General features: G+C 49.0%; 11 protein-coding genes and 1 non-coding gene across 12 annotated transcripts; 7 read left to right on the top strand and 5 right to left on the bottom strand.

Moving 5' to 3' along the window:
• Positions 1 to 330: 330 nt before the first annotated feature.
• Positions 331 to 1,639, top strand: EJ05DRAFT_397374 (putative oxidoreductase YgjR). The gene has a single exon (XM_033741392.1). It carries the CDS (start codon positions 592 to 594, stop codon positions 1,576 to 1,578), a length of 987 nt encoding a protein of 328 aa, XP_033600130.1. The 5' UTR covers positions 331 to 591; the 3' UTR covers positions 1,579 to 1,639.
• Positions 1,640 to 1,832: 193 nt separating this feature from the next.
• Positions 1,833 to 1,918, bottom strand: EJ05DRAFT_t47. Its single transcript has one exon. It is a non-coding gene; the product is annotated as a tRNA-Cys (tRNA).
• A 996-nt stretch (positions 1,919 to 2,914) lies between these two features.
• On the top strand, positions 2,915 to 3,925 carry EJ05DRAFT_501206 (uncharacterized protein; the record flags this gene model as incomplete). Its single annotated transcript, XM_033747089.1, has 1 exon — positions 2,915 to 3,925. The coding sequence occupies one exon, from the start codon at positions 2,915 to 2,917 to the stop codon at positions 3,923 to 3,925; it is 1,011 nt and encodes a 336-aa protein (XP_033600131.1).
• Positions 3,926 to 4,820: 895 nt separating this feature from the next.
• EJ05DRAFT_476898 (V-type ATPase) lies at positions 4,821 to 6,008 on the bottom strand. The gene is made up of 4 exons (XM_033744133.1): positions 5,906 to 6,008; positions 5,498 to 5,758; positions 5,188 to 5,448; positions 4,821 to 5,136 (listed from the first exon to the last, which is right to left on the bottom strand). Exons 2-4 carry the CDS (start codon positions 5,610 to 5,612, stop codon positions 5,075 to 5,077), a joined length of 438 nt encoding a protein of 145 aa, XP_033600132.1. The 5' UTR covers positions 5,613 to 5,758; positions 5,906 to 6,008; the 3' UTR covers positions 4,821 to 5,074.
• A 282-nt stretch (positions 6,009 to 6,290) lies between these two features.
• On the top strand, positions 6,291 to 6,780 carry EJ05DRAFT_439855 (L30e-like protein; the record flags this gene model as incomplete). The annotated part of the gene is made up of 3 exons (XM_033741897.1): positions 6,291 to 6,356; positions 6,411 to 6,597; positions 6,653 to 6,780. The coding sequence occupies 3 exons, from the start codon at positions 6,291 to 6,293 to the stop codon at positions 6,778 to 6,780; spliced, it is 381 nt and encodes a 126-aa protein (XP_033600133.1).
• On the bottom strand, positions 6,725 to 8,053 carry EJ05DRAFT_397678 (D-aminoacid aminotransferase-like PLP-dependent enzyme). Its single transcript, XM_033741396.1, has one exon. It carries the CDS (start codon positions 7,945 to 7,947, stop codon positions 6,967 to 6,969), a length of 981 nt encoding a protein of 326 aa, XP_033600134.1. The 5' UTR covers positions 7,948 to 8,053; the 3' UTR covers positions 6,725 to 6,966.
• Positions 8,054 to 11,131: 3,078 nt separating this feature from the next.
• On the bottom strand, positions 11,132 to 14,389 carry EJ05DRAFT_397748 (RdRP-domain-containing protein). Its single transcript, XM_033741397.1, has 5 exons — positions 13,358 to 14,389; positions 12,704 to 13,307; positions 11,793 to 12,652; positions 11,457 to 11,635; positions 11,132 to 11,343 (listed from the first exon to the last, which is right to left on the bottom strand). Exons 1-4 carry the CDS (start codon positions 14,213 to 14,215, stop codon positions 11,537 to 11,539), a joined length of 2,421 nt encoding a protein of 806 aa, XP_033600135.1. The 5' UTR covers positions 14,216 to 14,389; the 3' UTR covers positions 11,132 to 11,343; positions 11,457 to 11,536.
• A 117-nt stretch (positions 14,390 to 14,506) lies between these two features.
• On the top strand, positions 14,507 to 15,411 carry EJ05DRAFT_476902 (uncharacterized protein). The gene has a single exon (XM_033744134.1). It carries the CDS (start codon positions 14,621 to 14,623, stop codon positions 15,272 to 15,274), a length of 654 nt encoding a protein of 217 aa, XP_033600136.1. The 5' UTR covers positions 14,507 to 14,620; the 3' UTR covers positions 15,275 to 15,411.
• Positions 15,412 to 15,823: 412 nt separating this feature from the next.
• Positions 15,824 to 17,329, top strand: EJ05DRAFT_439901 (acyl-CoA dehydrogenase NM domain-like protein; the record flags this gene model as incomplete). The annotated part of the gene is made up of 7 exons (XM_033741900.1): positions 15,824 to 15,901; positions 15,951 to 16,108; positions 16,156 to 16,213; positions 16,259 to 16,344; positions 16,394 to 16,483; positions 16,543 to 17,215; positions 17,273 to 17,329. The coding sequence occupies 7 exons, from the start codon at positions 15,824 to 15,826 to the stop codon at positions 17,327 to 17,329; spliced, it is 1,200 nt and encodes a 399-aa protein (XP_033600137.1).
• Positions 17,330 to 18,447: 1,118 nt separating this feature from the next.
• EJ05DRAFT_397528 (NAD(P)-binding protein) lies at positions 18,448 to 19,756 on the bottom strand. The gene is made up of 3 exons (XM_033741394.1): positions 19,609 to 19,756; positions 19,453 to 19,507; positions 18,448 to 19,301 (listed from the first exon to the last, which is right to left on the bottom strand). Exons 1-3 carry the CDS (start codon positions 19,661 to 19,663, stop codon positions 18,536 to 18,538), a joined length of 876 nt encoding a protein of 291 aa, XP_033600138.1. The 5' UTR covers positions 19,664 to 19,756; the 3' UTR covers positions 18,448 to 18,535.
• Positions 19,757 to 20,142: 386 nt separating this feature from the next.
• Positions 20,143 to 21,308, top strand: EJ05DRAFT_397540 (yeats-domain-containing protein). Its single transcript, XM_033741395.1, has 3 exons — positions 20,143 to 20,254; positions 20,310 to 20,334; positions 20,387 to 21,308. Exons 1-3 carry the CDS (start codon positions 20,222 to 20,224, stop codon positions 21,127 to 21,129), a joined length of 801 nt encoding a protein of 266 aa, XP_033600139.1. The 5' UTR covers positions 20,143 to 20,221; the 3' UTR covers positions 21,130 to 21,308.
• Positions 21,309 to 23,071: 1,763 nt separating this feature from the next.
• Positions 23,072 to 24,205, top strand: EJ05DRAFT_476906 (uncharacterized protein). Its single transcript, XM_033744135.1, has one exon. The coding sequence runs from the start codon at positions 23,321 to 23,323 to the stop codon at positions 24,044 to 24,046; it is 726 nt and encodes a 241-aa protein (XP_033600140.1). The 5' UTR covers positions 23,072 to 23,320; the 3' UTR covers positions 24,047 to 24,205.
• Positions 24,206 to 24,430: the final 225 nt, after the last annotated feature.

Below are 24,430 nucleotides of genomic sequence, written 5' to 3' on the forward strand. Positions count from 1 at the left end.
CATAAAATAGAATAATTAGTCCCACAGGAAGTGGTAAGGCTTCCGGACCGCTGTTCGGAAGAGATGAGTCGATGATACCTTCTGACCAATATCTGGAGTATAGCTAGCTGCTTGCCGATGATTACGATGAAAGTGGGAAAGAAGCCACCTAGCAGAAGTACGCCCATATAAGCGGACTATCGCAACCGAATACTCTAGATGTATCTCAATCCGGAAGTACCATACTACAAGAATCGTCCCTCCATTATTGAAAATGCTCAAGAATCGGGCGGGACGACTGTCCAGGTACATCTATAATAGGGATCAAATGCCAGGCGAATGAGATTTGTCAGGCTGTGTATTAGAAAGAAAGTCATCAGGACGATGTAAAGGAGGTACCCAGATGATGTACAGCAGGTTTGGTAAATAAATGTTTATACAGGAGATACTTGGAAGCAGAAGTCAAGATCGCTTGCAAGAACCTTTTGGGAAACAATCCGACCTACCCCTCTAGCCCCACTATGGAGGGCAATAACAAGAGCTCAACAATCAAGAGCCCTTGCAAGCTCCTTCAACATTTCCGAAGCATTTTCTTGACACTCATTGCCCATAATGATCAACTTCGGCGTTGTAGGCACGGGCTGGATCACAGAGTCATTCATCGCCGGCGCTCATAACACCAAAAAGTGGCAACTCGCAGCCGTCTTTTCCCGCAAACAAGCCACCGCGACAGAATTCGCAAGCAAATACAACGTTTCGACAACATATACCTCTCTTGAATCCCTTGGGGCCGACTCAGATATCCGAGTAGTGTACATTGCCTCTCCCAACTCGCTCCACTTCTCGCAAGCCTCCATACTCCTCCGTGCGAAGAAGCACGTCATTCTTGAGAAACCCCTTGCCTCAAACTCCGCCGAGCTCGATTCCCTATTCACGCTCGCAAAGGAGAACGATGTCTTCTTAATCGAAGCATTTCGCCATATCCACGAAGTGAACTTCCGTGTCTTGCAATCCAACCTTGCGCGCCTAGGCCCTATCTACGGCGCATCGTTGAACTACGCGTCATACTCTAGCAGATACAACAAGGTGCTCGACGGCGAAGTGCCCAATATCTTCTCGCTCGAGTACTCTGGTGGCTCACTCGCGGATCTGGGCGTGTATCCGATCGCTGCAGCCGTCGCGCTGTTTGGCGAGCCTCAGAAATGCATATACAAGCCTGTTATAATTGCTACCGGAGCGGACGGTGGGGGCGTGATACTCCTAGAGTACGACACGTTCGGCGTGAGTGTCAATGCGAGCAAGATATACACGAGCACGGCGCCGAGTGAGGTATACGGCGAGAAGGGGACTCTAGTGATCAATGCTGTAACGGACATTGACAGCGTAAAATTCTTGGATGCAAAAAGGAAGAACACTGAAGAATTGGCACAGGAGAAGGCGGAGCAGAATCTGCAGGAAGAGGCGGATGTATATGCAGACTGGATCGAGAAGAAGGATATCAAGGCGGTAGGAATACAGGAGCAGATTAGTAGAGCGGTGTTGAGGTCAACGGAGAAGATGAGGAAGGATAATGGTCTCATTTTTGCGACTGAGAAGTAATGATAGGGTAATGGAGCATCATACATAATAACTAAACGACATGGCACACTTATCAATACAGGAAAGCTAAACAGGGCTCTTGAACCGTCCTCTAATAATGAGAATTCAGCACAATACCAATTTATCTGACAAAGGATCCCAACGGGTTTCCAAGTAAGTAAGTATAAGAAGAACCTACAATTACCACCGCCAAAGATCGGGTAAGTGTAAGTAAGCATGGTGATGCCAAAGAAAAGAATAAAATGCAAAAGACAAGCGCCGATCGTGGATCGAACACGAGACCTCGGGATAACTGATTTGGTAACTGCAATCCTGCGCTCTACCACTGAGCTATCAGCGCTTGAATGACGTGTTATCCGAAAAAAAAATATATAAATCGCTAACCCATCTGCAACGAAAGCTCGGCGATTTCAACGCTGAAGATCTCGCTAATAGCTCCAATTGTCCAGGCCGGTCGAAATGCAGCATGTGCCCAGGTGGCGATGGAGAGCGCCGAGAACAGCAGCTGCAACAAGGGGCCGCGTGCGGCGCTTTTCTGCGGGGAAGGCGCCGCTGCAAGTTCTGCGTGACCAGCCAGATGCACAATATACCCCCGCGAGCCCCCGCCCTTACCCGCAAACCTTCTCTAATCGGTGTCGGCGTCGGCTCCCTTTCTTTGATGATGTGCAACGGAACTGCCCTAGGCCTCAGGCTGAAGGAGTGACACTGGCGATTGGGCAGACTGACATTGGACAGGCACCAATCACCAACCGCTTCCGTCATATTCACCATCTTCCACTGTTGCAACTTCTTGATGTGTACCTTCTGATCATCTATCATCTATCATCTCTCTCTCTCCCCTCCACATCAACATATCAACAAAGGTCACTCTACAGTAAGATCACGCATCGAAGGTTTGCACTATTCACCAGTGGACCGACCCCAGGAATGCACGCGCAGGCCAATCCGTCTTGATTAGAGACCTGCACAACACCGTTCTAGCCCCACTGGCTCTCATCTCCGCCAGGGTCTCTACCGCAACAAGACGACCTGTTGCACATATTGCACGACCTGGACGTCTTGTCTTCCTTACCTGGTGCATCATTGTGTAGCAAGGAGACTTCGAGACTGTTATTATAAGAGTAACGATCCAGCCTGCAGCCCATCTGGCCCCTGCAAGCTGAAACTCGCTAGGTACACCTTGCGTACCGTCCGTCCTTACACCGCGTCCTTTGCATCACATACGCCTGTTGCAACGGAGAATGTCTCTTGCAGAAGCACATTACGTCGAGTCACTGTTGCTATGAATACTCTACCTGCTCTTTTAGAGCACGTCACTCTCAGCGAAGGCGCGAAAATGCCTTCTAGCACGCTTGTTTCCAAAGCCAAGCTGATGGCAGAGCACAGCGAGAACAGCAACCATCAACAGACTCACGACGCTCATATGGAGAACTCCAGGCTTGAGACTGAGACTCATGATGAAGTATGTGAGATCTTTCAACCTCGGCCGTCAACTCCAAGACGCTCGACTGAGCCCTTCTCTCCTTCACTCCTCAATCCTCTCGGTCAACCTCGACAACGCAATCGCTCCCCATACTCTAGAGCCCATTATCGCTCACACTCTGGATCTTCGCCAGCCGTGGCACCACCTATGACACGAGCCCACTCTCTTCCAGCCGTGATGTCACACAGCTCTCCTCCAACGCTTGTACCTACAGTGCCACTCCTACGGCCATCGAGCCCGCTTCGTTCGCCTGTACGCGCTCGTAGCCCATACCGACTGGGCGAAGACTCATACTCTTACGCTGGAACGCCCAGTGTACCCGATATCTCAGAAGATGCAGAGCTTGACCTCACACCCAAGGCCATGCACAGCGATCGAGGTGTAGCTTCATTGCCTCTCTCGAATTTCAACATGAGTAACACATTCCCACGCCGGCGCCGGCCCGCCTCACCTCTTCACCAAGTCGCAAGCGCGAACTCTAGCAACTCGTTTTATAGTACACCAACATCGTCAGCGAGCTCATCTCCGATGCTCTCTGCAATCAAATACAACGAACCATTCCCAATTGGCTTTCCTACTTCGCTCTCGTCCTCCGTACCTTCCACGCCAACATCTACACGCTCCCGCTCTCCTAGTATTTCCAGCTTGGAGACTATCCCAGACACCCCAGATGCCGAAGCCGAGGCCATTGAGGAAGATCGTATCGCCAAGCTAAAAGCTATTGAGGAGGGTCCTAGGAGAGGTAGTTTAGACGAACCGACTAAGCGGATCAGCTTCACAAACCGAGACAAGAGAAAGCGTTGGAGTGTCTGCGGAGGCGAGAGACGGCAAGATTTGGATTTGGAGACGATATACGAGGACTGACGCTGGCTGACGTTGAACCTCTTCGTCAAACCATACTAGTTTTGACACCCAAGAACATTTCAGTCTGCTTCAAAGCAGCATACAAGACGATTCTGCTGTCTACACATACCCGACGCGCATCGCGAATCTTTCACTGGGTCTGAGACTGATACACTCTACTGAGATACCACATTTGTCTACTAGACATGTCATTCACCGCATGAGCTATTCATTATGCATTATCGAATATACCACGTCCAGGGGCCAGGACCCAACAGCGTTGTTACAACGGCGCATTTTGTATTGAAATAGGTCTCGTTATGAGCTGTGGAACGGCGTTATCAGGACCATCGTATTCGGGATGTGGGACCACTACCAGCCCGCGACTGCATGATCAGCCGGGCACAGAATAGTCCTTGGGACATGGCGATTCTTGGTGTATTTGGGATATTGTTATTAACATCGAGACTGCTAGGCATACCTCGAACCAAATCAATTTATTCAATCTCTTACATGTCCAATCCACACTTGCTTGCCAACCGTGATTGTAATACGTAATACCAAGATCACGCAATATCGCGGCATATGTTTGCATGCCTTGTGCATTCGGAGTTTTCATATGGCATCCAGTAGATTAGCTCGACGTGCAAGTTGCATACCGCCCGACATGGAGATTAGTCTGGCTGCTTCTTCATCCCGTTATACAGAGGCACAGGAAACGTAATCGCACCATGACATGGCACACACAGTGAGGTAAGCGAGTCTTCGTCCCGGAGTAATTGCGAGTGCTCAGGGAACGCTGGATGAAACCAATCTTATGCAGATGGGAATCGTTCCATACGTATCAAAGTGTTATGCAAGTGGACGATTAGACGAGAGAAAAACCCAAAAATCATATAACGTAGAGTACATGTCCGTTTAAGCTTCCTTTCTGCTGGCAAATCCACGCACACGTTTCCGAGCCGTTCGCCAAACATCCCCAAATATACGGGGATTCGACGGGCCAGATTACAGTTTCAAATACATACAGCCATGCCCATATTGTCAGATGCATTATCGCGGTTTACCAGCCCCGAGACGAACATGGTTATTAAGAGGCCCTGACACTTCACAATATGGCCCAATCAGTCTGTTGAATCGTTGGCGCTTAATGCTTGTCGCCGAGTGCGTTTAGCAGCTGGAGTCGGCACCGCGGGAGTTCATCAGGAGAGCAACGATAAGACCGTATAGACCTAGGAGAAAGTTAGCGAGGCATCTCACAAACCGGCCCATGTCGCACGTACCCAAGACTTCAGCGAAAATGAGAATGAGAATCATGCCGACAAAGAGTCTTGGCTGTTGAGCGGTACCACGGACACCGGCGTCACCGACAATACCGATAGCAAAGCCAGCAGCAAGACCAGCGAGACCGACTGACAGACCAGCGCCAAGCTGAATGAAGCCAGTGAAGAGAGATGATTCTTGCTTTAGGTTGTTGGAGATCAAAACGGATACGACGAGACCATAGATGGCAATGATACCAGCCATGATGACGGGAATGATGTCTAATGAAGTCAGAATGCCTTCTACCTCTAATGAGTAATCGAGTCGCACTTCTCACGATCAAGTCAGGTCGTAGGACACCCATGGCGGAGATACCGACACCAGACTTGGCGGTACCGTAGGCGGCACCGAACGAGGTGAAGACAATGGCTGCAGTGCAGCCCATTGCCCCGAAGAAAGGCTGTTTTATATCGTCAGGATGTGCATCATATTACAATGTTGAGGATGGAGCTCTCGGAAGCTGTTGGTGCGAGGTTGCTTCGGTATCGTTCGTCGTAGCGGAGGGAAGTCAGACTTACGGCATAGACGGGACTGTATTACATATGATGTTAGCAGAGACTCTTACATTTATCGAGACATTGAATGTATAGTATGACGATAATGTACAACATGATCGTCTCACTAAGAGCTGAAAGGTATTCCGAAGCAACAGGGGAGCTCCGCGAGTGCTTCACTCACCATAGATCAGAAACAACCATCTTTGCGTATCCTAGAACTTGTATGTAGGATATTGGTTTACAATGGCATCAGTTACGAGATGTTGTGACGACGTTGATGAGCTTCGTGAGCGTGATGGAATGTCAATGGAGTAGATGACGATGGTGAAGTGAGGTAGACGAGGGAAACCAAGCAGCCTATACATCAAAGACTGCGGCACGTGATGCACGCGCTAACGCACTGCACTCCGACCACCATACAAAAAAAATTGGAGCTTGACCTGCTTTTGCATGTTAAAGATACTACGTTTCTCGACCACATTTGCGCCCGTGTGAGCTTCGCTGCAGTGATCCGGCGCATTATAACTATCCAAAGTTACCCCCAAATCAAACCTGATCTTCCAAACATGTCGGCTGAAACTTCCGCTGCGTGGCCCGTCGCCGACCAGCAGATGACCCAGGAAATCCTAGATGTGAGTCGCATACCGGCAAAACCAAGTGTCTCGCAGTCACTGACTTTAGGATAGCTTTGCCAACAAGCCGCTCATTACAGGCAACTCAAAAAAGGTGCCAACGAGTGTACCAAAGCCCTCAACAGAGGTATTGCTGAAGTTGTCGTCCTTGCTGCCGACACGACTCCTCTCGCCATCATTCTTCACCTTCCGCTCCTCTGTGAGGATAAGAATGTTGCATACGTATATGTGCCATCGAAGAGTGAGTTGATACTTGGAACTTATACTTGATTTACGGTAGTGCTGACTTCTACTAGTGGCTCTCGGTCGTGCTTGCGGTGTCAGTCGTGCAGTTATCGGATGCTCAATTACCACGAACGAGGCCAGTTCTCTCATGGGACAGATCCGAGCCTTGAAGGACAAGGTTGAACGTCTTATGATCTAGAGAACATGTTCATATGGATATTGTGGAGATTATCATAGGCGCTGGGTTCTGACATGAATTTGGAACCCAAACGTTCCCATGAGACAGACGTAGATAAGCAAGTTGAAAATTTGCACACCGTCTATTGACCTCTATGGCTACATTTTTGACCCCGGCATTCGTCTAGTGTACTCCGTTAAGACCATCTCATTTCGAAAACTCATACGATATCTCGAAGCTATAGTTAGGATTGTAGTGCATCTCCCAGTACGCATCCCAAATAGTCTTCGTGACAGGACCGATCAGCCCATCGCCAACGGGCTTTCCATCAAGCTCTGTGATAGGCATAATACCGCCCGCCGTTGTGCACATAAATATCTCCTCCGCACTGTACGCCATCTTGACCGGCACCCTCTCAACCCTAGCCTCCACCCCTTTCTCCCTCGCAACGTCCATCACACTCAACCTCGTCACACCCTCCAACACCCCACTTGCAGGTGTATACAACACACCTCTGTTCACAAGCACAATGTTGTATCCCGGCCCCTCTGTCAATGCCCCCTGGCCATCTGTCAAAAACGGATATTTCGCACCCCGATCCCGTGCCTCGAGCACACCCCGTGTAAAATCTCCCCACTGGTGATTCTTGACCGTTGGATCCACACTATGCTCCGGAGTCCTGCTTACTGTCTTAGTGATCACCGCTGCTCCCGTGCCGGCAATCTGCATCTCCGGCGCCATGACCCAATAGTACGGCTTCATGATGATATACAAATTGTTCACCTGCTCGGCCTCAGACACTAGCATTGCGGGGAGCATACCCCGCGTCACGATGATATGCACATACACATCGCGCATTCCACTCAGCGCAGCCATCTCGATCAATTTCGCCTTCAGTTCCTCACGTGAGAGGGGGCTCTTGTACCGCATCTTGCTGCATGAGCGTTCAAATCGGTCCAGGTGGTCGTCGAGGCGGAAGAATCGCCCGTCCCAGATCGCAGGGACATCGTATGTAAGATCGCTCTTGAGGAAGCCTTGGTCTGTGATGGGAATGCGGGCATCGGCGAGAGGGACGAGTGTGTTGTCAATGCACGCGATACCGGCGGCGTATCTGTTACTAGGATAAGTTGACTGGAGGGTCGAGAGGCGAGACTGGTAGGCGGCGAAGACTTTTTGCATTGTCGCCATATTGGAGCTCTGGTGCGTGAGTTACTGATCGATCTACAGCACCTAGTGTGCGAGAAGAGTGTGTTGTGCCCCACTTCGAATGAGGAGGGCCTGAAGCTGTCTCTTATCGCAAGTCACAGAGCTGGCAATCGCAACCACCTCCTAAAAGTATGAGTGCTATAATCTTTCATCTTGAGTATGGTAGAGGTGAGTCCTGGGACTTTCCACTTTTTTCTTTGTCGTCAGCCTCCCTTTGCTTTTAACAATATGCCAAGATGTATCTTACGTTCTCTAAAAAGATCTAGAGTATCTACATTGCCTTACAAATACATGTGTACAGCACTAGAGCTGAAAACAATGTCATATGGTGCATCATTGGACCTAAGGCCGTGTTGTGCATCCTAAAGTGTTCACCTTCATGATTCGAAAGCGTACAGTTGCGAGACTTTTATCTCTTTTGGATGTCAACACGTGGTGGAAAGTTAGCGTTCGAGACGGAGCTTAACAGTAGAATTCGAAGACCAGTTGAGAAGAGACGGAAGAGTCCGGATGTGGGATGAACAAGTTTCAATTGAACACATGGACAAGAAAGGAAGTGGTAAGGATCTCATCTGAGCGGATGAGTTGAAGCCCAGTTTGCCCCTTTGAGCGACCGTCCTACCTCGAAATACGCGCAGATGATCATCTCTTTATGGCACCGGGTCCTGTACGTTACTTATAGATTTTGTACGCCACGTCAATGAGCAATGCATGGTCGAGATAGCCTGATCACTTACACAGTATAGAGCTTTACCATGACAGTGTGTGAAGATCGTTGAGTGAAATAGACGTAGCTTTGAAACAAAGCATTTGAATTATATCATTTCTCGGGGCTCATAATCCCAGTAGTAGAAGCATGTCAAATTGACCCCCATGTCATCAACAGCCCTCCAGCTTCGTAATCATGCCCTCTTCTACTTGCACACATCTACTCAAGAGTCGTCCCCAAACATCCTTACTCTCACGATCTTTATCTCCCTCAGTCAATGTCTTACGATCTCCAATTATAATGACGGCAGTCTTTGCCCTCGTCATAGCAACATTGAGCCTTCTCATGTCATTTAGGAACCCCAGTTCATTGTGATTGTTACAGCGAACAGAAACGAATATAATGATGTCTGCTTCGCGACCTTGGTAGCCGTCGATGCTGCTGATTTCATAAGCGAATATAAGTTTCTTGAGATTCTCGCATTGCTTGGAGTATGGGGCCAGAATGGCTATGCTAGGCTTGAGAGGAGCTTGAGCATCGGACGTCGCAGAAGGAGCCGCAGGCGTGCTTAGTAGCTCGCAAATCGTCTTACATAGTTTGGCCTGGCCTTGATTGCTCTTTGACTTCTGCCCAAGATCTTCCGGAAAAGAGCACTGTATGAAGAGGCTGCGAGCAAAAGGAGCATTAGCTCCAATTGATTGTCGTGGCCATGGGAATAGAGTGTCTGGTAGATGCCTTGCAGATTCGAGTACTTGAGTATGTAACCTGCCAGCGTAGAATTCCATAGACGGAAAAGCGCAAATGTCTTGGTGCATCCGGTATTGTGTATCCAGCATGACTTTGCCGACGCCATCACGATTGGGCATGTTGTAGTGACGCTCGAATAGAGAAATATCGAACTCTTGGTTGAGAGCATGCTTCTGCACAGTGGCACGTAGCTGCACATGGTCTCCTACCAGGACAGCCCGTTTACAGCCCTTCACAAGAGGTATCAACGTTTCCGGCTCTGTCATCTGAGATGCCTCGTCAATTAGGACGAATTCGAAACGTTCTTTTCTAAGAAGCCCTAAGCTTGCACCTGCACAAGTAGTAAACACTAAACGAGCTTCCTTGACGCGTTTCTGTGCTGCCTTGCGCCCTTTGAAGTCTGACGAGAGATCTTTGCCAACCATAGCATCACATGTATACTTCTTCATATCAGGGGATACTTTAAGCAGGCTTGTAGACACTCTGACAGGCTCGACACCGGTGCTCTTGACTCCATCCTCCGTGATGAACTTCCGCAACACGTTATCAACGGCATTGTGGCTGCTGCACGCAATGAGCAAGCGCGACTTAGGTGCCTCGTTTAAAAGGTCCCTGATGATCTTCACAATTGTGTATGTCTTTCCTGTGCCGGGTGGGCCCCAGAGAAAGCTCAGTGGGTACTTCATCGCAGCCTCCAAAGCCTGATTCTGGCTGACATTGAGGGTATCGTCTGATGTAAAAGCCAATTTATCGATTGAGGTTGGAGCACCATAATCGGGTAGACCAGCAATGCCTTTGTACAAAAAGCAGCAGGCCTCACGCTGTGTGTATAACGCAGTAATAGCGTCGAGCATTGACTTCGTGGTCACGAACGATCCACAATTCACCAAAGTCCACGAGCATTTGTCTACGTAGTTTGGTGGTGTATGTAGACATCGGAAAGTTGCAGAGCCAAGATCTGATTTTAGGACCAGGGCGTCTATGGAACAAGTGGGAGAAAAGGGCGAGTTTTGTGGTGCATTCGTGACCGTAAGTTGTACGTGATCTCCTATCTTCAGAGCGCCTGCCGTAGGAGCATCAATACGAAGTGTGGCCTTGACAACTGAGAAGCCATCATCTTGCACGGAATCGAATGTGAGACTTAAGGTGTCTTGCCTCTCGATCTTACTCTCGACAGCCTCATCAACGTAATTTAGTGCTGTACCGATGAGATTTCTCACGAAATTTCGAATCGCAAGTGGGCGCCCCACTAGAAGCCGAGATGTCTCTGGTTCAAGGGCCTCGAGGAACATGTCAAGGACAAGGTCAGTAGATCTGACAGTCAGAGCTATCAGTTCGACAAGATCTGCAAAGGCTTGGAACGTCAATTGCTTTAGTTGCATCAAGAGCAGCTTGAACGTGCCTAGCGCCAAACTCTGAAGGTTGTTTCCTGCTAGGACGATATTTCGAAGCATAGTGGGCGCAAGTTGAATCAACTTGTCTTCTAGGAACTCTTTGTTATTCTTCCAATATTCAGATTGGAGGAATGGTGTAATTAGATATGGATGCGTGATGAGAAATTCGAGTAAGTAAGTTGCAAAGACCGTTTGCGAATTCCGGTTAGACCAAGCACTGATGACGGTCAAAGCCCGCATAAAGAGATCTCGGAAGAGAGTCTTATTGTCGAAGGCAGAGAACAATTCGAGTACAGACCTCATTTGGTCTGAAGCTGAGATCTGATCGAGCACCTGAAGCTTACCACGCACGATTTGCTTAAATGCTGCAGGATGGGCTGTCCAATCAACCTCTTGTGGACTCGGAACGGTATACTCTTTGTTTTCTCGTTCATACAGAGGAAGAATCTCGTCCGTGTCTACGTATTCGAGCCATTGGTCTAGGAGCTGCATAGACTGGACGTCCCTATTGCTGATCGCGTAGATTTCCTGTAATGTATTAGTTACAGCCAGCATCATAACCTATTGAATGAGAGTAGGTGATATATATCAAGGCTACCCAAGGTCTGGCGGATAGCTTCAATATGAGATGTTGTACATACCGCTTGCAGGATGCCGGACCTCCGGATTCGTCCGACATGTCTCTGGATATCTGAGCTGATCTTTGCAAGATTGACACTTGCTACGCAATCGAAATTAACTCCATGATCGATTGTTTCTTGCCGTCGTCTCCGCCTATCAGTGGCATTCGTAGTATTGCGGTACGTAGAGTCATCAGATGCTGCAGCGTTTAAGAACACCCAAGTGTTAGCTCTCTTATTCTCGTAGAGTTGAAAACATGAGTGATCACAGTATATCCTGTAGTTTTGTTTCGTCGGAACCACACGATAGGACGTAGATGCAGAGCCCTGAGACCGTGGCAATGCAAATACACGCACCGAAGAGTCAACCTGGAATTCTTGAGCTCGCGAGATCTTTCGGGGCACATAGATGGCCAAAGTGAGTCGCTCGTCGACCGAGAATATAATGAGCTTCTTGTGAAACAGCTCAAGCGTTCGAGTTGTTGTTTCCAGGAATCGTCCCATTCGATCTACACCCGAACTAAAGATGCGCTTCCAATGCAATCTGTGATCGTCAAGCTGAAATCTCTTCAGTTCCATAGGCTCGACAAGCTCGGATTGCAGTAGACCATTCCACACGAGACTTGGAGCTTCCTTGCTAGGTGGCAAACAATTCGAAATCCAGAGCTTCTGCTCATCTGACAATGTGCAGAAGTCAAAGAAATCCTGAAAGTCGAGGATGTTTACTTTGTGCGCCTGACACCATTTCATGGTGAGCTGGATTAATTCGAATTCGGACATGGCTATTCTGTCTCGGTTTAGGAGTAGCTCCATAGCACCAAATGAAAGGCCTTCCCATTGGTTAGAACCTCGCTCTAGGCGGCTTTGTATTATCTCTTCGGCTGAGCGATGCAAAACATCGAGCACGAAGTCAGTCTTCTCTGGGCATTTGGGTGGGTCTTCGAGGTTGGGAGGCACCTTAATTCCGACACCGTCCACGCATTGACTGAACAAACGATTAAGCTGCTGGCATTCAGGGCTCATAGCACCTTTCAATCGAGCCCAGTCCAAGAACAGATGGTTTACTCTACCAAGCGATGCGTTCGTATAGCGAGCAAAATAGTCGGCTCGATCAGCATCAGACGTGCCTCCAAAATATACTGGCTCTCTCCCGGCCGGATATTCCGCAGGTTGTGACACAGTTCTCGGCACGATATCTGGATCCCAACAAACGAAGACTATAATCAGGTCAGAGGGCATTACGTGTGAATCAAAAGGTTTATACTTACACTTATCGCCGTCTAAGTCGCCTCCAGACATTAGATCCGCACTCGGACGCTTACCTTGGGTTGAGAATATTATACAGTCCCTCAGATGAGACCATTCAGGGATTTCCACAGCCTTGAACTTTTGCAGATCGCCTGGGTGCAAGCACGGATTTCGCGTGACTAGGACCTCAGTATTCACGACGGTGCGCGCAATCCCATCGCCAATTTCAGTGACTCTAACCATGCATTCACCTTCCCTCAGTCGTCCAGGAAGATTCATTGCAGACGATGGATCGCAAATCCCGAAGATCAGTCGTGACTTCGGAAGCATGATCCGGCACTTTGGCTCGCCTTTCTTATTCAGCATTTTGTCGTACTCTTGAAGTACAAGCTTCCGAGTCGATAACTTTACTGCATCTGCGCCTTCCATGAGGAGAGTTTCCACCAAATCAGTCCTGTCGCAGTATGAAAGAAATTGAAATGCCAGCATGAGATTATTTTCATCAGCTGCTCGAGCTAGAAAATCGAGGTACTGGTTCTGCTTCTGTAGCAGTACATCATTTGAGATACCGAGCGCGCTCAATAGCAGAACGATTTGGTCGTTCAAGTAGCCGAAAGTATAAGGCTAGCCTATATCAGAGCCTGTGATGTGATATGAATAAAGGAGAAACATACTTTAGAATAGGCTACCACTGAGAATGACAGGTCTGCGGCGTCTTTGAATTTTAGCATAGATTCGCGGAATTTGGCTTCAAGCTTTGGACCTAGAGACGGTTCCAAGGATAAAACACCTTTGTAGCCGCGATACCGTATCTGGAAAACCGAAGGCAGATACCTTTCATTGCGGTGAACGATACTCCTTCGACGTGCTAGTTCCTTAGCAAGGTGCATTGAGATTATGCCGCAACCATCAGTGAAATTGTAGTCTCCAACTAACACGTCTGGTATGTCCTCGCAACGTTCCGGCGAGAGGTTTTCGAAAACCGCCTCGGCACTCGAGAATAATAGGCCAAGCCTCTTTGCTTTCTTAGCAACTGTCTTAAGCTTCGAGAAATCGCCCATTGCATTGATCTTCTCGCTTATCCTGTCCTTCGTATCTGCGAGATTGAAGCATGACCTTGATTTAAGCTGGCTATTGCTATGTCCAAAGAAGTAGTAGGGTACCCCATTAAGGATAATACCAGTATTGAGCAAGCGAGAGACATATTCAGCAGATTCTCGGGCAGGTGCTTGCTTGTGTATTCCAGTGCTCTTGTCAGAAATCTGAAGTCTGAAGTCGGCGAAGGAGATTAGCATAAGCTTATCGAGAGATTCGGACTTTGTGACGCGATTTGACGGTGCGCTTTCGTAGCGCAGCTGTATCTCCTGGCGCGTAGAAGAGGCAATGACAGATACGGCCTTGATTAGATTCGCTTTGTTCGTTGCTTGGACGTCAGGCAGGGATACGGTATAGCTCCAAGACTTGTCGCTGGCATTAATGCTATTCTGGAGAATACATCGGAAGCCTCTCGCGTTCTTCTGCTTTGCCGTCATTGCTGAATAGCACCACGTAAGACGAGCCGAGCTGAGGAAGAATGCAGAGGACTTGATTCGCGCGCCACAATCTGGATCTCAACACTACGATTATCGCACATGGGTCGGACCCCACTCCAACCAACAGGATCAGTTCCGCGCGATCAATAAGCACGTTTGATCTTTCACTGGTGAGCGAGTTGAACTCCTCTGAACAAGCCTCAAACGTGCGCAAACAACCTTACCACAAACCAGTCATTCCGAGAAAGTGAATTTGCAACGAACAAGCCAGTCGTGACTGTGAACACATCAGTACCAAACTGCCGTCTCGAAAGTTGGTCTCAGTATATGTCCCCCTTTTGATGATATATGAGCTTGCATCCGAAGCTCTCACGGTCAAAGGTCGCCATGCTTTCAAGAACCAAAATGCCCCCAAACATTTACATCGTAGGTGCCCAATGCACTGGCAAGACCACGCTGGTAAAAGCTCTGGAGAAACACTTATCATCCCAGGAGATCGACGGAGTTGATCGAGGCCAGATCACGCCACCAACGATCATCACTGAGCTTGCGAGGACCATCATGAGGCGCCATGGCTATGATCGTTACGACATCACCTCAAAACCGGATCGCGCTTTCGAGCTTCAGAAACTGATTCTGCAAGGTCAGGCTGAGATAGAGACGAAACTGGCGCTGGACAAGGCAGGATGGTACATTTCAGATCGCTCCGGTATCGATCCCCTCGTCTACACCAAGCTGTACCGCGGGAACGATGGCATCGAGGAGCTGATCAAGTCAGAGCCATGGCAGCTACTCAAGGAGAAGATGAGACAGTCAGTTGTGATTGTTTGTGAAGCTGGATGTGACTGGCTCGTTGATGACGAGTTCAGGGTCATGCCTAAAGATGGAACAGATGAATGGATGCAATGGCATTACGCTTTCTTGGAGCTTTTGCGGTCGCAGAGAATCGACTATCACGTCATTCCAGCTTCAATGAAGAGCATTGATGATCGCGTCAAAGCGGTGTTGGCATTCTTGAGTGGGTTTGAGGAGAAGAGAATCCCGCGGATGGAGAAATGAATCGTTCTGGATGAATGGATGACATGAAGTCAAAGGAAGCGCGGCCGCACAAGGTTTAGTGTCACACTGCTGAGCTTTGGGGCAACCATCAATAGATCCATTCCCAAATAGAGACCAATCATTACGATACTCCCAGTGTTCATTTCAAATACATGGATTGGCTGAAGTCATTCACAAGACAGACTGCACACATACATACCCGCTCTTCCGTAAGCACCCAGTGATGATAGCAATGAACGGCGTCGAAATGCATTGTGCCAAACTAAGTCCGAGTCATCTCCGGGTGAGCTAGGCTTCAGTGAACATCCGAGGTCCTGTCACTTTAGAGGACGCCCGGTATGCAATTGTAATATTACCAGTGCATTGGCAATAATCTACCATATAGAACATCTCCACAAACACACTGGCATGGCTGCATTACGACCGTCTCTCTGGCGAGCCTTTCGACGTCTCAACACAAGAATAGCACAGCAGGCAAAGTGGGGAATCTTGCAAAGATGCACACCACTAAACAGTCGAGCCTTCTCCACAACGCAATCAAACCGGTTAATGGAAACATCAGGTTTCAATGAGGAGCAATTGACGGTTCGAGATGCTATACAGAAGATATGTTCGAATTATACAGATGTGCTACAGCCTATCACACCCAACGCGATTTGACGCTAAGCTGGAATAGGAATATTGGATGGAACATGATCAGAGCGGAGAGTATCCACACGAGCTCCATGCAGCATTGGCAAAGGATGGCTGGATAGGTATTGCGTTGCCAGAAGAACTTGGAGGTGCAGGTCTGGGTATCTCAGAGGCTACTATGATGCTTCATACAATCGCGGAGTGAGGCTGACTTCGAGATGGCGATATGTATTACTTATAAATTCTAGGAGTGGGGCCGGTATTGCTGGAGCACAGTCAATACATGCTAATGTTTATGCTACACAGGTTTGCCCTCGAGCGAATGCTGAAGATGGATGCTAACACATACAGCCTGTTGCCAAGTTCGCTACCCCTGAGCAACGACAAGAATGGCTTCCAAAGCTGATCAGGGGAGAATCACGGACCTGCTTCGGAGTGTCAGTCACTTCTATTCCAATCCTCCTCAGCTACGACTGATAAGCCCAGCACTGAACCGAACACCGGTCTCGAAACACTTAAACTCCGCACAACCGCCACTCGCGACGGCGACACGTACAGAATTAGCGGCCAAAAGATGTCCGTATACAACCAATGCCCCTTCCGTCATCTTCTTCCCTCTACTGAACTACACATAGCTGGATTTCATCCGCTCAAGTCGCCAGCCACATGGTGCTCCTGGCACGCACAACGCCCCTAGAATCCGTCACGAAAGCCTCCGAAGGCCTCTCGCTCTTTTATATTCCATTCGACCGCTCCCAACCAGGCCTAGATCTTCGCCGCATTCCAAAAATGGGTGGCCGCGCTGTCGATGCCAACGAAGTCTTCTTCGACAACTACACAGTCCCGGCATCGGCGCTCATCGGCGCCGAGGGTCAGGGGTTTAAGATCGTACTGCACGGCATGAACGCCGAGCGCTGTCTTCTGGCAGGCGAAGCCCTAGGCCTTGGATATGCGGCGCTGGGTCGAGCGGCAAAGTATGCGCGCGAGAGGGTGGTTTTCGGACGGCCTATTGGGATGAATCAGGGGATCCAGCACCCACTGGCGAGCGCATTCATGCATCTCGAGGCAGCCAAATTAAGCACCTATCACGCAGCGAGGCTTTATGATGCGAGTAGGACGGACTCGGGGGTGACGCAGCATGCAATTGGTGTGGCGTGTAACAGTGCGAAGTATCTTGCTGCGGAAGCAGCATTCGTAGCTTGTGAACGGGCGGTGATGGCATTAGGCGGGATGGGATATGCGCAGGAGTATCATGTGGAGAGGTATCTCCGAGAATGCTTTGTTCCACGGATTGCGCCGGTGAGCCGTGTAAGTATTATGCTGATGTCTACTTGTGATGGGATGGGATGTTGACAAAAGGGATAGGAGATGATCATGAACTTTATCGGCGAGAAGGCGTTGGGCTTACCGAGAAGCTACTAGGCCTTGACGGTAGTAATGAAAATGCAAGAAACCGACGGCGTATATATAACGTGATATACATATGTATATATAGTCAACGAGAGAGCATTGTATTTTAACAATATCTCAAAACACACCAACCCCTTCCAAAGTGTAACTCTACAAAGTAATCCCTATCTTGATTCAACATCAGTAGTAGAAACTGTGAATGGTAGCTGATAACTAGGAATATCGGGTTCGACATTATGTACGTGTTGTGGGATCCCTTGTTCGTTGTGCTGATGGTGTTGATTGAAATATACGGCCACGATCACGAACTACAAGACTCACGCATTCTACAGCATATGAGACGCTCGATATCCGCCGGACAACCAGCCCAAATTAATGTACTCGGGATTGTATTTTTGTCGGAGCTCACTCCATTCCTGGCTTGAGGATCGGTTTCAGAATCGTCCTGGTCTTTACATCGTCGAGCCTTCGTTTTCTGCTATCTGTGATGTGCGTGCCGATTGTGGCAGCGCCTCTACGCGTGAAGTACGGTGTTGAGTAAAGCGAGACAGTGCTCGGCCTCTGACTCAGCCCTTTCCATTTGGCAAGTGTTGCTCAACTGGGTGCTGGAACTGTCAGTGATGATTTTTTTACGTCCAGCAACTGAAGGGCTCTTCTGCACGCTTGCTATGATCATACATGTCCTGGATGGCCGATATGACGGGTGGAGTATTGGTCTCTGACGTTGTAACCCGTGTTGTGGCGCACGATGGTGGCTGTAGCCGTACGATAGTCACAGATCTCGTCCTCAAGAATCTCAAATGTTTTGGAAACGCTATCTTACGACCGCCTTCATAAGCGATGGTGATATAGTCATAGGAAATTATCGCATTGATACGAATGCCATCTGGTCCAGTCGGAGCAATTCATCGAGGCACATTCGTGGCATCTTGGGAAGGCCCAAGAAAGAAAGCGTCTACTCGAGAATGTCAGGGAGCTTGGGATATTGTTATACAGCCGCGGGATCCGTGATGTTTACTGGTTGGCTGTTTGACACCATATGAGCCATGAAGTTTGACATGCAAGTATATCTCCACGTATCGCTGTCACACACAGCAAGCTGATTAGACAAAACGAAGTGGCATATGAATTGCCTAGTTTCATTCGTAGTTTGCTTTTAGATTTTGTAACTATACAGTCTATTAGCAAATCAACCATGCAATAGTTGTACAATCCGCCCTAGAGCATTCCTTTGCGCCATGCCTTCGTGCCAAGATCTTCGATCTCTTTGTAATCCACTATTCCCTTTAGATCTTTTGTTTCCAAAGCCTCAACCACTGCCTCAGCAACGATGTCAGCCTTAAGAGGTTTCAGACCGCCTGCGCCCATTAACCATGTTAGACGATTGCCGGTCAAAGAATTCACCATAGAAGCCATGCCCCCAGCAACAGCTATAGGTAATGTGAACGTCCGAGAGGAGTCATAGAGAAAAGTTGGGCGGACGAAGAGGCTTCGCATGGAGGGAAATTTCGATGCTATGATCGATTCAGCTTCGCGCTTCGTGGTGATGTATCTTCCTGGAAGTATTGGTGCACCAGCAGCTGCAGATATGTATACGAAAGCCGGTACTTTGACTTCAGCGGCCTCTTTGGCTAAGAGGATGGCCGTGTCACGGTTCATGACTTCATAAGTGAGTTGTCCGTCCTTTTCTTGTGGCGAAAAGGTTTCTCCGGATTTCGAATCCAAGGGGTTCTGAGTGCCTTGCTTCGTCGAGCTAAAGGCTCGCTGTAAGCCCTGCCATGGTGACTCTTTGCCCTGCAATACTCCTTTATAGTCTGCTTCAAGCAATATCCCCATAGAATGTACTACGGCATAGGCACCTTCGAGATGCGATCGATAGGTAGAGGGTTGGAGGATGTTGGCCTTTTGCCATACGACAGACTTCGACCATGCCGGTGCTTCGGCAGAGGACGAGACTGATGACCACGTCGGCTCACCAGAGCGACTAAGTGCGAGTCAGTAATTCGTTTGCATGCAGTCATTGACGCCTCTGAGAACTTTGATCGGCGTGGGTCAAGCTAGTAGAATGAACCTGTGAATGCTTTGAAGACTGAATGCATCTTTCGTGAAATATGAACAATGAGATCACTACTCACCTTAAAGAAGTGACACTCCATCCTCGTGCAATTGCAGCTTTGCATATGCGAGTCCCTAAGCTTCACATCAGCGCCTGTAATCGCGGCCCATGCAGGTAGATGAAGCCTTGCTCCACTACCGGTCGCTAATGCAACCAGAATCAGCAAGCGACTCACCCAAAAACCCGTTACCGCCACAGACGACCAGCTTCTTCTTTGCAGCAGAGGCCATAGTTGTCACAGCAGGTGCATTGCCACTCTGGTGAATGAGCGGATGAAGTTTCGATGGGCTTGAGGAAGTGTTGACATCAGAGAAGCGAGCTAGCGGAGCTGCAACAGTGCAACAGGGCGTCTGGGCTGCAGGGATCACCTCCCTCCGCAGGCTCAGGCAGGTCTTTTGTTCGCTGTACAGTAATAGATGCCTCCACGCCGAACGACACGCGCCTCGTCCCCAGGCTCTGCGGGAGACTTGGACGCCTTTCTCGACCCTAAGACGGCCAAACAGCTCAGCAGTACCTTCAACGACTCCTACTACGACCGCAACAAGTCGCGTACCTCCTCAGCACCAAGCGCCAGTGGACCATCGATACCCAAGAAAGGCGCTGCGAAGAAAGGTACGTTACTGCGGTAGCCCCCCACACGCGCTTCAGCCAGTTTCAGAGCAAGAGGGGCAAAGAAGGCTACCTAGGTGCCAATCACCACCCTTCGTGCCCAGAATTATTTCGCGGCGAAGACAAACAACATTTCCACTTGCACATCGCAAAGGATCCGGCGCTGACTTGTTCTCGCCATGCCAGCTCCCGCAGGTACCAAGCGCGTCAAGGTACTATAGTTCACCCTCGTATCGTACTCAATAGTCGCATGCTAACGGCAGCCAGGGCAAGCGCATAACTCGAAGCTTCAGTACGTTCGCGACCTCCTGCTCGCGCACACACCTGCTCACTCAGAATTACAGTCATCGGATCCGAATCATGGCCACTCGATGACACCAACCGCCATGAGGGCATTCCCAAAGATCACACCAAAGGCTGGCGTGTATATATCAAGAACATCGAAGGCGGGCCCGACATCACGACATGGCTACAGAAAGTGCAGTTCAAGATCTTCCACTCGTACCCGAATCCTCATCGCATGATAGATAAGTGCAAGGATCAGTGCTTCGAGGTCCGCGAGACGGGCTGGGGCGGCTTCAATATCGACCTTCGGCTATTCTTCCAACCCGTCGCGCACGAGAAGCCGCAGTACCGCCTGCATTTCCTTCAGCTAGAGCCGTACGGGACAGAGGCAGACAAGCTCGAGCAAGTCGAGAAGAAGATGGTGCGCAGCGAAATTTGCGAAATGATAGAATTCAATGAGCCGACCGAGGCCTTTTTCAATGCGCTCACAGACCCCAAGCAATTCGACTATCTGTCGAAGGACAAACATAAGGGCAAGAAAGGCGTCGGCACATTCGGGCTCGGATATAGTGTCGAACTTGCGGAACAAACGACACCGACAAATCCATATACGAAGGAGCTGGAAAGAAAACAGGTGCAGACCTTTGAGGCAGCGGAGAAGGTGGTTGAAAGATTGATGATCGAGGAGAAAGGGCATACCGAGGAAATGGCGAAGCGCAAAGCGGCGCTGAAAGAGGAGGAGCGAAAGGTGCTGGCGGAGCTGGAAACTGTGCGTGCCGCGAAAAGGGCTGCTGCGGCATGATGAAGCTCTGTATGTTATCACTTCCGATTCAGGGGCGTTCTGGGGATAGGCGTTCGTCAGAAAAGACGGGTATACTACGTGGCAGCCTGGCGTCTCACACTACTAGGAATCATATGAGAGTTGGTGCTTGTAAATATTTTAGTTCACATCTCCAGAAATATACGCACTGTCTAATTCCACCTGCCCTTTCTCCTATTCACGCTATCCGCACTATCATGAATTGATTTGCTTCATGAAACACATCACAACACCCTGAATCAGGAGATAGCCCGACTCAGGCATTGGCGCTACTGTTGGTGTCGGCTTCTCAGCTATTCTTGTTCACCTGACGGTAATCTGCTGAGCCAGTTCATGCAAGAATTCTTCTGTTCAATAATCCCCGGGCTTTGGTGCTGGATCCTCATGGTCTAGACTCGTACCTGAGTGATTGATCATGGCGCGCGGCACGTTCTATCATTGTGCTGCAGGTACGAATCATGCCATTAAGTTCCCTAAGAATGATATCACATGCAAGTCCCATTGAGATTTGAACGAGTATACCAGCATTACCGGTACTAATCAGTCTTTACTCGAGGGCATATCCTATTTTAGATCCTACTGTGTGGTGATTGCCAGCCATTCCACAAACATGCACTGGACTAAATCGCAAGTAACCAGAGTGCGACGACGATTTATCGTCAACAACGTCGATTTGAGAGGCAAGGCGCGGGCGGGAATTGGAATCACTCAAGGGGCCAGAAAGCCTTGTGTTGTTTTCAGTAAGAAATTTTCTACGCGGTAGGTAGCGTGGCATAATGATAGAATGACACACGCGATCGGTTGGAGGGTGCACGTAACATTGCGATAGTTTGCTGTTCTATTGGCCAGACGACACTGTTCTGTGTTATGGATCTTGAAATCGCCTATGATCATGTTCGTAAATACGAGACTAAGCTCAGGTAGACGCTGTACAGACCAGCCTCGAAATGGATTGCCTGTTCTATCTTTTGCTTCGGTCTCCAATGACTATCGTTCTCGAATACAACAGTTCAACTGATTCATCTTGAAGACTCTATACCATAGTGTGAAGAAGTTCTATTTCTGGCACAGCCCCCAACGTGTTTTAGTACGCTCACTTATTTTATTTTGTCGGCCGAGCTAGGATACATGGATGGACACGTTTCTGCTCGGCAAACGTTTTTGAGTCTTCGCCGTAGGAACCTATCGAGTCTTTTGTCCAACGAAGATTTGAAACCAAAGGATGTGATCCCCCAAACTGACAGCGCGGAAAGAAAGGTCGCACTCACTGACATCCTATAGTTCCCGCAAACCACTCGGTCGCATTCACTCACGAGTACACGTGCACCATTATGTGCATATGGCTTTACAGCGACTTCTTAGACTCCTTGAACCTCTCTATTTGACGTCCCAAATTGGGTCTGGCTATATCCTGTGATCATCCTGTCCTTCGATTTGTCCCTGAAGTTTCCTAAGCTTAGGGCGTCGGCTGTCATCATCACTCCGCCCAGATTATCGGCTTACATGCAGGTACGGCCCGCCTGTAGGTACTGCACTTGAAAATAGACCAGGACCAGGCTATGGCATAATCTCAATGGGGCGTGCAAGATTATGTTGGATGTTTCATGATGGATTATGTTCCATTGTCGCCCCGCAATCCATACAACGTTCTCATTTGCCAAGCGTCATGTTGGTATTCGTGGACATAGTGCGCCGCTCTATCCCTATCAAATCTTACAAGCGACAGACCTATGTGCTGTACTCATTCCTGAATCAGCATGTTGCTCACATCGCATAATCGCGGAACGCACCTCCAGGGCTAACGAGGCGTTCCATGGATTTATCTGACCATCCGCGCATCTCAGGGCTAGGCATTTCTGGCGACATGTTGTAGTCGTACTATATAAGGCCTTGCAATGCCACAGTAAGTTGATTTATTTGTCGGCCACCACTTGTTTTTCAATCCTCCATCTGAGTCGCAAAAGCACACGACCTGTTGCAATAATACCATACCAACGCATTGCCTACGTTGTGCATCGGACCTTCTTCTTTCTATCCACAAGATCAAACCCTCCTTCTTTTCATCTATCCTCGAGGTCAAAACCTTCTTGTTTCTTTCCACAAGATCAACCTCTTCCTTCTTTCTATCCACAGGTCCAAATCCCTCTTCATTCTATCCACAGGATCAGACAACATGATCTCCAAGGCTTCATTTTTCCTCCTCGCTGTTTCCATATTGGCTGGCAACCCCACCGCAGCCAATGTTCTGCCTGCTCCAGGAGCGCCCCTTTCCGAATATGCCAATCTGACCCTCGCTGGAGAAGCTATCATTGTCAACAACTGCCCTTTCGACGTCTTTGCGTACTCCGTAGACTGTGACAGAGGGTTCACCGCAGCTGAAGAATTCATTGTCCGAAAACGCAGCGTTTACAAGGAGCCAATTCGGATCCCTTCTAACCTAGGGGGAATCTCTATCAAAATCAATACCATGAGCACTGCTGGACCTGCGCAAGTCATCACCCAGCTCGAGTACACTGTCGCACCCCCAACACCATACAGCGCAGATCCCGGGGTCTTCAAGATGCCTGGCATGATCTACTACGACCTTTCATTTGTCGACTGTGCTATGTCGGCTGCTACTGGTGCAGAGCGCTGTCCTCTCTGGGTAAATGGTCTTGCCGCAATCTGTGATGGTGAAGATGAAGGCTGCGAAAATTTGGTCTGCCCGCCCAATACTGAGTGTCCATCAGCGGCATACTACGACCCGAGCGGGTCCGCGTCGGTCAGGCTTCAGCCGGACGGTACCTACAAGAATCAGCAGCCAAACTCAGCGGTTGTAGGCCTGGATAAATCCATCCGCTTCACGCTGTGCGAATCGACAAGTGCTCTCAAAAGGGGTGCCACAAGCTTTATCGCATAGGCAGTTTCTTCTTGCTGTTGTTGCATTCTTTCTTCCCTAAAGCAAAATATCGAAAAAAAACTGGGCATACCCAAGCGAGGTGTTCTTTTGGATGATTATATACCCCATTATTCCACTTATTGCTAGAATTTTAGCAGTTATTGTACATACGAGGTGAGGCGGTACTTTACATCTAGACTACTTAAAAACACAATAAAAAAGAGTCAAGTACATCATACACTATAGCTCGCACTCTGTAACTATATGCTAATATCGCATTGGCAACTCCATGTATAGGTTTTTTTCTCACCGTGCTGACCGGCATAAACTTATTTTCCACTTTATGCGCACACGCATCAACGTCCAACTTCATGGATTCCAGAAGGCGTTAGATCGTCCGCCCGA

Source organism: Pseudovirgaria hyperparasitica (assembly GCF_010093815.1).
Source record: "Pseudovirgaria hyperparasitica strain CBS 121739 unplaced genomic scaffold EJ05scaffold_9, whole genome shotgun sequence".
In the NCBI taxonomy this organism is placed as follows: domain Eukaryota; kingdom Fungi; phylum Ascomycota; class Dothideomycetes; order Acrospermales; family Acrospermaceae; genus Pseudovirgaria; species Pseudovirgaria hyperparasitica.

Bases quoted from the DNA above. Each gene is read 5' to 3' on its own strand.
- EJ05DRAFT_397374 (XM_033741392.1), top strand. From the start codon at position 592: ATGATCAACTTCGGCGTTGTAGGCACGGGCTGGATCACAGAGTCATTC.
- EJ05DRAFT_476898 (XM_033744133.1), bottom strand. From the start codon at position 5,612: ATGGGCTGCACTGCAGCCATTGTCTTCACCTCGTTCGGTGCCGCCTAC. The intron at 5,449-5,497 runs GTGCGACTCGAT...TGACTTCATTAG, and splicing joins ACCTGACTTGATCGTGAGAA to ACATCATTCCCGTCATCATG. The intron at 5,137-5,187 runs GTACGTGCGACA...ACTTTCTCCTAG, and splicing joins CATTTTCGCTGAAGTCTTGG to GTCTATACGGTCTTATCGTT.
- EJ05DRAFT_397678 (XM_033741396.1), bottom strand. From the start codon at position 7,947: ATGGCGACAATGCAAAAAGTCTTCGCCGCCTACCAGTCTCGCCTCTCG.
- EJ05DRAFT_397748 (XM_033741397.1), bottom strand. From the start codon at position 14,215: ATGACGGCAAAGCAGAAGAACGCGAGAGGCTTCCGATGTATTCTCCAG. The intron at 12,653-12,703 runs GTAAGTATAAAC...ACCTGATTATAG, and splicing joins CGACTTAGACGGCGATAAGT to TCTTCGTTTGTTGGGATCCA. The intron at 11,636-11,792 runs GTGCGTGTATTT...TAAACGCTGCAG, and splicing joins AATTCCAGGTTGACTCTTCG to CATCTGATGACTCTACGTAC.
- EJ05DRAFT_476902 (XM_033744134.1), top strand. From the start codon at position 14,621: ATGCCCCCAAACATTTACATCGTAGGTGCCCAATGCACTGGCAAGACC.
- EJ05DRAFT_397528 (XM_033741394.1), bottom strand. From the start codon at position 19,663: ATGGCCTCTGCTGCAAAGAAGAAGCTGGTCGTCTGTGGCGGTAACGGG. The intron at 19,508-19,608 runs GTGAGTCGCTTG...TGTGAAGCTTAG, and splicing joins TGGCGGTAACGGGTTTTTGG to GGACTCGCATATGCAAAGCT. The intron at 19,302-19,452 runs GTGAGTAGTGAT...ACTCGCACTTAG, and splicing joins TGGAGTGTCACTTCTTTAAG to TCGCTCTGGTGAGCCGACGT.
- EJ05DRAFT_397540 (XM_033741395.1), top strand. From the start codon at position 20,222: ATGCCAGCTCCCGCAGGTACCAAGCGCGTCAAG. The intron at 20,255-20,309 runs GTACTATAGTTC...AACGGCAGCCAG, and splicing joins CAGGTACCAAGCGCGTCAAG to GGCAAGCGCATAACTCGAAG. The intron at 20,335-20,386 runs GTACGTTCGCGA...TCAGAATTACAG, and splicing joins GCGCATAACTCGAAGCTTCA to TCATCGGATCCGAATCATGG.
- EJ05DRAFT_476906 (XM_033744135.1), top strand. From the start codon at position 23,321: ATGATCTCCAAGGCTTCATTTTTCCTCCTCGCTGTTTCCATATTGGCT.